The 12,094-nt window shown below is 60.4% G+C and overlaps 1 protein-coding gene across 1 annotated transcript in view; it reads left to right on the top strand.

Annotated features, from left to right (window-relative positions):
• CACNA1B (calcium voltage-gated channel subunit alpha1 B) overlaps nt 1-12,094 on the top strand; it is a 146,586-nt gene that overhangs the window by 36,317 nt on the left and 98,175 nt on the right. The window contains exons 8-12 of the mRNA XM_036261371.1: nt 1,005-1,120; nt 1,756-1,812; nt 2,860-2,949; nt 7,313-7,522; nt 10,563-10,675. Coding sequence (XP_036117264.1) covers nt 1,005-1,120; nt 1,756-1,812; nt 2,860-2,949; nt 7,313-7,522; nt 10,563-10,675 — 586 coding nt within the window. The remainder of the gene's footprint in view (nt 1-1,004; nt 1,121-1,755; nt 1,813-2,859; nt 2,950-7,312; nt 7,523-10,562; nt 10,676-12,094) is intronic.

The raw sequence follows: 12,094 nt of genomic DNA, 5'->3' as shown, positions 1-12,094 counted from the left end.
AGGGTCCTGCTTTTGGCTGTTGGGCTGAGCTAGCAGTGCTGTCATGCCCGGCCCCGGCCCCAGGCCCTTGGGCCCTTGGGACCCTGCATTCTGTAGATCTGGATGGGGAGGGGTCAGGCAGGAGCGCTTCATCCCACTGCCAGTGTGCACAGCTCAGACGCTGGTGGGTGCTGGCCCCAGGCTAGGGGTCAGTCCTGGTCAGAGCCAAGCTTTCCCTCTCCGTGGCTGTGTGCCAGAAGTCAGGGCTGCCAGACTCCACCAGGCCCAGGGCTGCTTTCCCTGGAAGAGAAACAGCCTCTCGGCTGAGGACAGCGTGCTGTTTTGCTGTGGGGGTACCTGCCCACACTTTGGGGACCTGGATCCTGCCCCAAGCCCAAGCTTAGAAAGCTTGGAAGGCTGGATACGTGTGTGTGTGTGTGCACTTGTGTGTTTGTGTGTGGCTTCCTTCTGGCACCCTGAGCCTGAAAGCTTGGCTGGGGGCCTGGTGCTGGGGGCTAAGGAGGGCAGGTGACCTCTCTCCTGCTCACTGTGAGCCTCTGAGGTTCAGATGCAGAGGCTAATAGACTCCAGAATGCTTTCCTTTCGTCTCTGGCCTGTCCTGATCCAAGCCTTCTTCCCATTCATGCTGTCCCTTCTCTCTCCAGCAATGGCGTTGGGTCTGAACCAGCGGAGGAAACAATGAAAGTTCTCTGGGGAATTCTTGCCCAGAAGCTGTCTGTAGGATGACAGGCAACAGGGCCTGGCATGTGAAGGGATATAGCAGGCCTGCTGTAGGCAGGAAGCTATGGGCTGGTCTCTGCCCTCTGGAGCCCCCTCTGTGGGGACTGAGGTGCTGTCCCTGTGTGTGTAGGCATTGAGCAGGAAGGGCCATCTGTGTGCTAAAGTTAGAGGCCAGGTTGGTGGGTGACCTGCCCCTTCCTGGTTCCCCTGCTTGTGGGGCTGCACACCTGTGGGCCTATGGGTGTGCTCACGCGCACCTGTGCACTCTTGGCCCCGTGTCACAGAGAGTTCGCCAAGGAACGCGAGCGGGTGGAGAACCGCCGGGCCTTCCTGAAGCTGCGGCGGCAGCAGCAGATCGAGAGGGAGCTCAACGGGTACCTGGAGTGGATCTTCAAGGCCGGTGAGAGCCAGGCTGCTGCCATGCTCCGGACTCACCTGTCGGTTCCCTGTTCCCAGGTCCTCCTGACTGCCAGCCAGGGTCCCCCAGCCCTGGGGACATGAGGCCAGTCCAGTGGAGAGCTGAGATTTCTGAAAGGGCTTTGCCGAGGAGATGACTTTGTCTCCAACTCACTCATATCTCGACACCAGGCAGCCCTGTGGTTCTAGGGACACTGACCTCATTAATGAAGGGTTGTGGCATGGCCCAGCCTAGACCTAGTTTCTGCCTGTCAGACCCAAGGGCCCCCACCCTTAACCTGAGCCCCTTCGCACACTGACTACACCTGTGAGATTTGGGTTCCTGACCCCCTGGCCCCAGCTCCAGGCATTTCCTTCCTCTGTGAGGGGCAATTGGGAGGTTGCTCAAGTACCTCTTCAGTGGTGACCTCACCTAGTGGGGTGGCTGCACCAGGGGAGGGGACGTTGAGGGGGCAGCTGGGCCTTCATCACGGGGCGCTGTGGGATGCAGGGTTGTCTGTCCTGGTGGGAAAGCTTAGCGGTGGGCCCGCAGGTTTCTGAGGAGGCAGGGTCTTGCGGCAGAGCCCCAGCGTGGGGCAGGGACAGGGAGGCTCTGACCCGAGGCCGTGTCTCTCACAGAGGAAGTCATGCTGGCTGAGGAGGACAAGAACGCAGAGGAGAAGTCCCCTCTGGATGGTAGGTCACCGCTGTCTGCCCTTCTCACTCGCAATGGAGCTTGGTGGCCGTGGACAGCGATGTGTGTGCACGCTGCATGTTGGGGCATGACGCCGTCTGCCAGCCAGGCACCTGCACATTGGTTGGCATACTAGCACACGCCTGGCAGAGCCCTTCCCAGGGGAGGCCCTGGAGGGTCAGCTGAGCGCTTCTGTGAACAGTGTGCATGGACCAGAGTGGCCTTAGCTGGCAGTGAGTCACTCAGCCATGCCCTATGTGGTCTCAGCCCGGCATCTCTGGAGCCTGTGCTCACAGTGTGGCCGAGTGCTGTGCTGTCCCCGTGGCAGCTTCCTGTGGCCCTGCAGCTCACGCAGTGCGTCCCAGGGAGGGGGAGGTGGCAGTGCAGCTCCTCGGCCGCGCTCACTGCGCTTCAGCGTCCAGTGGCCAGTGGGGACTAGTGCTGCCAGGTCAGCTGGTGGAGGTGAGGACGTTGCTCTCGCCATAGAACATCCTGTGGGACCTGCAGGGTAAACCAGCTGCATCTGTCCCAGGGCTCAGGGTGACGCGGCTCCCAGTGCACCGTGGAAAGACACTTGGCATAGCCTGGGGCCATGGGGAAGGGGGTCAGCTTGGCCTCGGTCATTAGCCCAGTGGCAGGACAGCTTTTGTCTTCACAGCCCTGCTCAGGACAGGCCGGCTGCCGGGCCACACCCAGGGCTGTGAGCAGGTCTGCAGACTTGTCCTGACCTTTCTGGCCTCACCTGGCCTGGAGTGTGGGCTCTAGGGCAGCGGTGGGCCTGGCCTTGCTCCAGCCGACATTTCCTGGTTGTGCTGGCCTTTCCCACTGACAGTGCTGTCGAGAGAAGTGGGAGCCACACTCAGCTCCTGTCCCTTTGTTCTGAGGGCCAGGAATTAGCATATTCCCCTCAGCTTCAGCTTTGGGGCAGGAGATGAGGGAGGACCCCAGTTCCCAGGAGGATGTAAATCTCCCCAAAAGACCCCACCCTGAGGCAGGCCAACTGGACTCTGGCTCATGCGGTCCCACTGTCCACCCTTTGCTTAAAGCAGTGTTGAAGAGGGCAGCCACCAAGAAGAGCCGGAATGACCTGATCCATGCCGAGGAGGGGGAGGACCGGTTTGCAGACCTCTGTGCTGTGGGTGAGTATTGTCGGGCCCTCCTGGCTCCACAGGACCAGCTTCCTGCTTGTCATCCAGACTGCCCAGCGCTTTGGGTCCACCCTCCTTCCCCGCTGCCCACCCTTCCCAAGTAAGCTGGTCCTGTGCCCACAGGAAGCACAGGTTCTCGGCGTGTGCTCAGCTCTGCTGGGCTTGGCTGGAGAGCGAGCTGCGCAGACAACTCCTGGAGTCCTTTACATCCAGGCCTTTGCTCACTCATTTCAGCCCACCTTGCTGGCCGCTGGCTGCCCTGGGCTATTATCCCCATGGACATGGAGACCTTGGTCACATCCCAAGGCCAGGGCTGCGTGTGGCACCAACTCTGTAGGGACTGAAAGTTCTGGTCGTCTCTCTCAGCCCGGTGTGTCTTCCACATGCCAGAGCTTGCTGCTTCTGGGGCTCCTGTGGTTTCTCAAGTGGTGAAAGGAAAAGTCCGGGCAGCTTCTCACCAGAGGCATCTTGTTCCTCTCCGTCTGGTGCAGGAGGCCCAGCCCTCCCCACCACGGCCCTGTTGTACTGGGCCCGGGCTCCCCCTTCGTCCTCAGACAGGCTGACACTCAGCAGTGACGGGTCTTCACGGTGTGGACTGTGGTTCTCCTCGGCCGTCTGCAGGGGACCCGGGGCAGAGCTGTATTTCCCATTTCACCGTGTTTCTATGAGAAGCGTCTTTAATGAGAGCCGCCTGTTTATTTCTTAGTTTGTATATTTATTAATTTATACTTTACTTTTTTTAGTCCCCACCCAGGCCAATAAACCTATGTTAATAGCTTAGAGTTATTCTTCCTTGTTTCTCAGGCAGCACATGTGCGCATACACGCATGCCCATGCGGGCACACGCAGTATGCATGCACATGTGTACACGTTCCTGTTTTACCCAGAGTTTTTATTGTGACTTTGTAAGATGGAGTGGAGAGTCTTAAAGCATTCCTTTTCTATAGCTTGAAGTAGTTAAAGTAGCACCTGAAGTACCTGCTCTTTAAAGGTGAGTGGAAACTCTGAGCCATCTACTCGGGAGGCAGAAGCTCCGAGCTGCGCTTGGTCAGGCCTGCGTCTCCCGGCACTCCGAGCTTGTTCCTGTAGGCTGTGCGGTGCTTCTCACGCTTTGGAAGTCTCAGTGCTCAGCATCTGCCTGCTCGTTGCTGAGTGCCCACCAGCGCAGGGCTGGAGGCTCGGGCGGCAGCGCGGGGCGCCCACCAGCGCAGGGCTGGAGGCTTGGGCGGCAGCACGGGGCGGAGCACAGCCCTGCATCTGGCGCAGTTTTTGTTCCAGGGGCTGTCAGACAGCAGACAGGTCGACAAGGGAAGTGGACGGGTGTCGGTGCAGGTGCAAGAAGTTCACAGTGCGGGGAGGAGGCTTGTGGGTCTGTGGTGCAGGTGACATGCACGGACACGGTGGCTCGGGGTTGCTCTGAGGGCTGAGGGAGTGAGGATGTCACCCAGGGACACGGACAGAACATTCTGGGCCACAGTGAGGCATTCTGGAGACCAGTGTGGCTGGGATGAAGTGACGTGGGGTGGGGGTCCCAGCGGGCGAGGGCCGAGGAAGGACTCTGGCAGCCATGTGGGTGAGAAAGGACGGAGCAGGGATAGTCCACGGGCTGCTTTTGGAATCCCACAGATGGTGGTTTGGATGTGGAGGGTGCAGCCGGGGGGCGGGGTGCTAAGTGGTTGGATTTTAGATATATTTGGAAGATAAGCCCACAGAGTGTGCTGACCAAGTGGACGTGGGCGTGAGCGAGAGAGAATCAAGAAGGGATAGCTCACCCTGGCCAGTTTGGCTCAGCAGTTAGAGCGTCGGCCTGAGGCCCAGAGAGACCTGGGTCCGGTTCCCGCTAAGGTCATGTACCTCGGTTGGTTTGTCCTCGGCCTGGTTGGGTCATGTGGGCGGCAGCCAGTCGATGTGCCCCTTTCACATCAATGTTTCTCTCTCTCTCTTCTCTCTCCCTCCTACTATGTCTAAACAAAAAATGGAAAAATGTCCTCGGGTGAGGGTAAAAAAACTACAAAGAAGGGATGGCTCCATTGGAAAGTAGCCGGCCCCAGACGGGCTGCGGACGGTGCATTTGCGGGGACTGGTGCCCAGAGTTGGGTGTAGGACGTCGAGTTGGCATGTGGGTTGGAGAGCCAGTGCCGTGTCAGGCAGGGACTAGGACTAGAGCACGGCACCGCCACTGGGGAAGGTGCCGCAGGTCCTGGCCCACTGTCCTGTGTCCCTTGGAGTGAGTGCCGGAGCCAGGAGCCCGGGGGCTTCCAGGGCCAGGTAGGGGTGTGAGGCTTTGTGCAAATACGATTGTGGATGCCCCTGTGTGGTTGTGCCTTTGCCAAGTGAGTGTGTGTGCACGTGTGGTTGTATCTCTGTGAGTGTGTGTGTGGTTGTGTCTTTGTGAGTGTGTGTGGTTGTGTGTGTGGTTGTCTTTGTGAGTGTGTGGTTGTGTCTGTGAGTGTGTGTGGTTGTATGAGTGTATGTGGTTGTGTGTGTGGTTGTCTTTGTGAGTGTGTGTGGTTGTGTCTGTGAGTGTGTGTGGTTGTATGAGTGTATGTGGTTGTGTGTGTGTGGTTGTGTGTGTGGTTGTCTTTGTGAGTGTGTGTGGTTGTGTCTGTGAGTGTGTGTGGTTGTATGAGTATGTGGTTGTGAGTGTGTGTGGTTGTGTCTTTGTGAGTGTGTGGGAGTGTATGTGGTTGTGTCTGTGAGTGTGTGTGGTTGTATGGGTGTATGTGTTTGTGTCTGAGTGTGTGTGGTTGTGTGTGAGTGTGTGTGGTTGTGTCTTTGTAAGTGTGTGTGGGAGTGTATGTGGTTGTGTCTTTGTGAGTGTGTGTGGTTATGTGTGGGTGTGGGTGTGTGGGTGTAGGTGTGTCTTTGTGATTGTGGGTGTGTCTGAGTGACCGAGACAGTGGTGGGGGTTCTGAGTGTGTGTTGACCAGATGGATTCCTGCACGGCTCTGGCTGTGTGGGTCTCTTCTTGTCTGCACCGCATGCTGTCTGCCCTCTGTGCCCCCTGCTGCCTTTGCTGAGGGAGTGGGTGTGGCCTTGGTCCTGTGTGGCCCTCGCCAGGCTGGCCGAGAGGTCTCGTTAGTGAGCCAGTTTTGGTTGATTGGCAGAGGGTGTGTCTGGACGTGGATTGGAGGCTGTGTCCTGGCCAGGCCAGAGGAGGACTGCTGTGGAACGGTGTCTGCCATGGGTGTGGGTGGACATGGCGTCCAGAGCACCATCAGGGTTCTGTGAGTGCCCGCGAGGACTGGCTGAGGGTGCTGTCCTCCGACCCCTCCTTCCACGTCAGGGCTGCTAAGCTGCAGACATGTCTTCAAAGGCCTGGGGCCTGTGTTCATCTAGTGAGTCCAGGAAAACACTGGCCCCGTAGTGCTCTCAGTGTGCCATTGAGTGGGCACGCACACACGCACATACACCTGACACCACGTAACGCACACGGTCACACACACTCCACACCCTCACCCTGGGACCCGAGGCTCAGGGCCAACTGGGTTTGACTGAGAGGTACGCACTTGCCCAGGCCCTATTGCAGAAGCTGGAGAAACGCTGACGCAGGCGTGGCCGTGCTGCTCGGACACACGGAATGCAGAGGGGGAAGGTGTGGGGCCCTGCCCTTGCAGAGCCTGCTGCCCAGTCTGGGAGTTGGGCACAGAACAGGCCGACAAGCCAGTATGGCAGCAGGTGGTCTGAGGTCACAGTTATTGTTGGGGGTGTGAGGATCCAATGAACAGATGGAACACCCAGAGAAAGTGTTTTATGGAGGTGACCTTGGAGCTGAGCCGTGATGCTGAGAGGGAGCTAGCCGTGGGGAGAGGCCAGCTGCGGGAGCGGTTCATGCTTAGGGCAGGGCAGGGCAGAGAGTGTATGCAGAGGGAGGAGGTCTTTGGGTTTGAGGGGGACAGGAGCAGCATCAGTGGCCAGCTCTCTAGAGCGAGTGTATGCTCTGTGGGCCTCACTCCCTCTGCTGCTGGACCAGGCCCACACCATGGACCAGTTGTGAACGGAGGAGCTTGTTCCAGCAAAACTGCTCAAACCCAGGGACCAGTGGTTGCTGACCGAGTTACAGAGGGAGGGGTCAGATGCAAAGGACCCCCAGGCCACAGGGAAGGGTTGGGATGGCCTGGGGGTACAAGGGCTGTGCTGGAACGTGGCCAGGTCTCCCATCCAGAGCCCAGCAGCCATGGAGAAGCCTGGTTGTCCTTTGTGGAATGGGGGCAGGGCCAGGGCCCACGGCAGGGGTGTAGGGGCAAGTGTCCTTGAAGGTGGTTTTATGGGGGGCGGGGGCACATCCAGTGGAGGGGAGTGTGTCCTGGGGCCATGGGTCCCTACACGTCCTCAGCAAGCCCCCTTTCCCCAGGGTCCCCCTTCGCCCGCGCCAGCCTCAAGAGCGGGAAGACAGAGGGCTCGTCCTACTTCCGCAGGAAGGAGAAGATGTTCCGGTTCTTCGTGCGGCGCATGGTGAAGGCGCAGAGCTTCTACTGGGTAGTGCTGTGCGTGGTGGCCCTGAACACGCTGTGCGTGGCCATGGTGCACTACAACCAGCCCCAGCGGCTCACCACGGCACTGTGTACGTAGCCGGGCCCGGCCTCCCCTGCCTCCTCCCCAGCCACCTCTGGTCTGCAGCCTGGAACTCCTGGACAGCCTGTGGCCTTGGGATGCCCTGGGTGGGATCCCTGTGCTGACCACAGTGCCCCACAGGTCGCTCAGGCCCCCTCCCAGGGCTACCCAGGCTCCTGGACCTGAGCCCTTGTTCTGGGAAGCCCAGCTGATTGTATGGACTCTCACCTGTCTGGGAGTGTGAAGGGAGGGTCTGGGTCTCCTGGGGAGGAAGTGCAGGGTGGAGGTGACAAGCAAGCCTGGACAGAGCTGTAAAGGTTTCAGACCCAGGGGCCAGGGCACGGAGCTGCTCATTTCATTCTGCCGCGAGGCGGCTGCTCCCGCGTCCCTGAGGAGGAGAGTCCAGCTTCCCAGGGCTCCTCTGGCTGTTTGCCTTTCCCTTTGGATGGGCTGGATCTGGGTGTGTTCCTAGCCGGGCTGACTGCAGTCCTGTGCTCATGGTCCTCTGTGCCACAGGGGTCTGAGCCCTGACTTGCCTTGACCTAGGTGGGGTTCAAAGAAGGCACAGAGGAAGATCTTGGGGGGGTGGGCACCTTGGCCTCCCAGGGACCAGGGCTGACGGTCCCCAGCCCAGGCTCTGCAGGCCACACGGAGCTGAGAGCTGAGAGCTCACAAGCTCTGAAGACAGAGACTGCAGGGATGTCTGCTGTGGGCGGTGCTCCGCCCTCTTGTCTCCACCCAGCTGCGCCTGCCCTGCCCTGCCCTGCCCTGCCCTGCCCTGGTGTCTAGCTGCTCTGGAGACAGCTCCCACAGGGCCTCACTCTCCCCACTGGAGCCCTGTGCCTGAAGCCACCTGAGGTGCCCCAGAGAGCCTTTTGTCCAGAGAAGCACCCTCCTGACCCAATCCTGGTCCCGGCTGGCCCGCCACACTCCCCTCTCTGGGACCATTGAGCCTGGGCAGCTCCTAAAGGGCTTGAATGAGTGTGGACTCTGATTGCTGCACAGGTCACCTGGGAACGTAGGTGCGGCGGCAGTGTTGGGGTGGTTCACTAGGCTAGCTCCCCACATCTGTGATGAAACTGCTATGTGTATGGGGGAAGGGCAGGGGCAGCAGGAGCTCCAGGGGCGCAGGGAGCTTCCAGCAGACAGTCTGGCTCCGGCTGCCGGGAGGGAGGCCTGAGGAGGATGCGGCCTCCCTGCGCTCAGGCTGCACCAGCACCCACAGTGAACCCTCACCCTTCCTTGGCCTCAGGAGGCTGCGCATGGAGTGGAGGGTACCTTTTCCTTGGGCGGGTGGACAGGCCAGCAGGATGCTGCCCCTTCCTCTGACAGTCCCACCTTCGGTGCTTCCTGTCTTTGTCCCTTGCAGGCTGCTTGCGCCCATCTCCGGGGGAGCAAGAGAGGTGTCTGGGCAGCTTCAGCTTCCAGTCCTGTGTCGGTGGCTGGAAGTCCCCTCCCTATGTCCTCTCCTTCCAGGACATGAGCTCCTTCTCTGGGGAGCCAGTAGGGGCAGGGCAGTGCCTTTGTGACCTTACATCAAGGGCTCTGGGCTTGGCAGCCAGGAGCCTTGGGTCTCTCAGGTTGCTGGGGCCTTGCGAGCTGTTCCAGGGCCGGGCACAGCTTCCTCAGCACCCCCCCCACACACACACACCTGCTGGTCAGTCATTCAGAGGGCATCAGGCCTGGCTGGTGGGCTCTTCTGCCCCGAGCTGTTCCTGCTGGAGGGTCAGCGGGCGTCCACACCTCTGGCGTTGGCTTCTGCAGGCGGCTGACTTGCCTTCTCGCCCTGCTTGGTGCCCTGACATTCTGGCTTCAGAGGCCAGGTGTGCTCCATGGGGCTGGTTGTCCACATCTTCAGGCCAAGGAAGGAGGGTCCCTACCTGAGACCTTGGCTGTACAGACAGTTGCATGTGAGTCTGTGAGGCCTGGTGCCCAGCAGGTGGTGGAGCTGGTGTCTGCTCCCCCAGTGTTCGGGCGGCTGCTGACCTGCCCCTGACGTGCAGAGTCTGCAGAGCAGCGCTCGAGGGCAAGCTGGGAGCAAGGTGGTTTCGGGGTGCACAGTGACGGCAGGAGTCATGGGGCCCTTGTCCATTGGCTGTTCACCAGGAGCTGCTGGAGGCCCAGAGGCCCCAGGAAACCTGGGCTGGTGACTGCCGGCCTCTGCAGCTTTGCCTTGGGCTCTGAGTGGGGGTCTGGGAGCACAGTGCCTTTGGCCTGCTGCAGGGAATGCGCGCTGGCACAGGCCAGCACTCAGGGAGGAGGGTCAGAGAACGGTGTGCTCTAACCTTGACTGAGCCAGCTGCGTCTCTAGCTGTCTGTGGCCTCTAGCAGCTCTGGTCTGTGTTTTCTTGTTCTGACCCACCCTCCCCTCAGGGTGGGTTAGGCCAGTGTCTGTGTCTCGAATTCCCTGCATGGCTCTCAGTTCCATTGTGTCCTCCCTTCTGTCCTGAGGCCTCTGGGGGTCCACATGGCCAGCGGCAGGATGGCTGCAGGGAGGCAGCCACAGGGGCCTCTGTGTGACTCAGAGCAAGTGTTGTGCTGGCCGGGACTGGGGATGCTCAGGTTGTAGGGTCGAACTGTGAACTAAGTTCAACCCAGCCTGGTGCTGTGGGGTCCAGCAGGACACGCAGGGAAGTGCCGTGGAGAGATGGGGGGACTCTGAAGAGGTGGCTGGGGGACTCTCCTGCCATCAGAGCCTGGAGTGGGGGAGAACTCGGCAGCAGGACAGGTCCCAGGCCACCCAGCCACCTGCCCTGTCTGGGTGCCCACGTCCCAGAACTCCCGAGCCCCATCCTGGGAGCTCACTGCTGATTCTGTCCTGTGTCCCATGGTACTGGGCACGCACCACCTTGCAAACTAGGGTGAGCCTCTCTTTGCGTACCCCCATTCCCTTGGTTATTCCTGTCCTGGCCTGGGATAATAGAGCTCAGGCCGCAGACCAGGCCTGGGAAGCTCAACCCCCAAGGCCTGGGGCCTGGTGTCCTCCGGTCTGGGCTGGAGCAGGATCGGAGGGGCCGCGAGCTAATCCCCCTCTTCTCCGGCTTCTCTAGACTTTGCAGAGTTTGTTTTCCTGGGTCTCTTCCTCACAGAGATGTCCCTGAAGATGTATGGACTGGGGCCCAGAAGCTACTTCCGGTCCTCCTTCAACTGCTTCGACTTCGGGGTGAGTGAGAAGCCTCAGCAGGGGTGAGTGCTGGGGTCCAGGCGGGTCCAGCTGGATCCTTGCTTAAGGGTGCACAATCCCCTCCCACACAAGACTGACCCACCTGATGGCCTGCCCTTCTTGTGTGGTTGGACAGCAGCAGCCTAGGCCCCTTAACCACCCTCTGTAGGTCAGGGATGCCATGAAGGAAGGCAGGTGTCTGAAGCTCCGTGAACGATCCCAGAACCAGGACCTGCTGACACCTGCCCAGAGGCTGACTTCTTTCTGTGGGAGGTGCCAAGTGAGAAGCGGGAGTGCTGAACCCCAAGTTAGGGTGTACCTCCCTGCAGAGTTTTCAGCAGCCAGGGAGGGCCCAGGACGTCAGCGGGAGTGACGCTAACTTGAACTCCTCGCCACCAGCACCGCAGTGAGCTAGCCCTCCCAGGACGCTCCCCTTGCAGACGAGTGGCCGGAGCCTCGTCACTGTCCAGGCTGCCCTGCTGGGCTGCAGGGGAGATGCTGCCTGACTCCGGGGAGGAGAGATGTGCTGTCTGGCTGCACGCTGGGACCTGGGTGCCTGCGATTTGGGGGGACCTCCTTAGCTACAAAGAAAGGCTGTGGGGCGCGGAGGTGGAGGGAACCTGCCCTGTTTTTATGCCTTGTGCTCCCCGGGCCACAGCGGGTGCTGAGCTGTTGGTACAGCCAGGTGCCAGCAGCACACCTACACCCTGCACCGTGCGTTTGTGCTCAGGGTGGAGAGATGTGCTGTGGGATGGCTGTGCACTTGGGGTGACTTGGAGCCATCATGACCAGCAGACCTGAGGAGCAGGTTCATGGACCATGGGTAGCCATAGGGAAGTCTTGGTGACATTCACCATTTTCTCAGAGACTTGGTGAGAACGCTGATGTGAGCTGATCGGGTCTGAAGTGGATCTGAAGTGGGTGGAGACGACTGTGTCTCGGGTGGTGTAGGAGCCAAGCGCTTAGATTGGGTCCCGGAGTGCCCAGGCGGTGTGTCGGCAGGTGCCAGGAGGGCTCTGGTCCTGCCCCCCTGGGTGTGCTGTGCGGGGAGAGCTGGTGAGGGCCTGCTGTGCCCAGGCCCCGCACTCGCCCTCGGACTCGCTCGCGCCAGGTGCTGGCTGGGATGCCCCTGGAGCCTCTGAAGACAGCTGCAAGGAGCTGTGCCCTCGGCCACAGTCAGTGCGCCAGCATGGCAGTGTGGGGCAGAGGCAGGTTCTCGGTGGCACATGCGGCCTCCGGTCACTGGAGACCAGACTCCAGATGCAGCTTATGGATCTGAACATGTCAGCAGTGGCTGCACCAGGCAGGGTGTTCCAGGGAGTAGCCCTGCTGGTCTGCGAGCCGCTGTGCCTTTGGTCAGGCTGTGCCGTGGGCAGCCCAGCCCCACAGGTCAGGAAGGACTATGACCCGTGTTCTGGT

This window comes from Molossus molossus, unplaced genomic scaffold (assembly GCF_014108415.1).
Source record: "Molossus molossus isolate mMolMol1 unplaced genomic scaffold, mMolMol1.p scaffold_m16_p_14, whole genome shotgun sequence".
NCBI lineage: Eukaryota > Metazoa > Chordata > Mammalia > Chiroptera > Molossidae > Molossus > Molossus molossus.
This window is presented reverse-complemented; position numbering and strand designations above follow the sequence as displayed.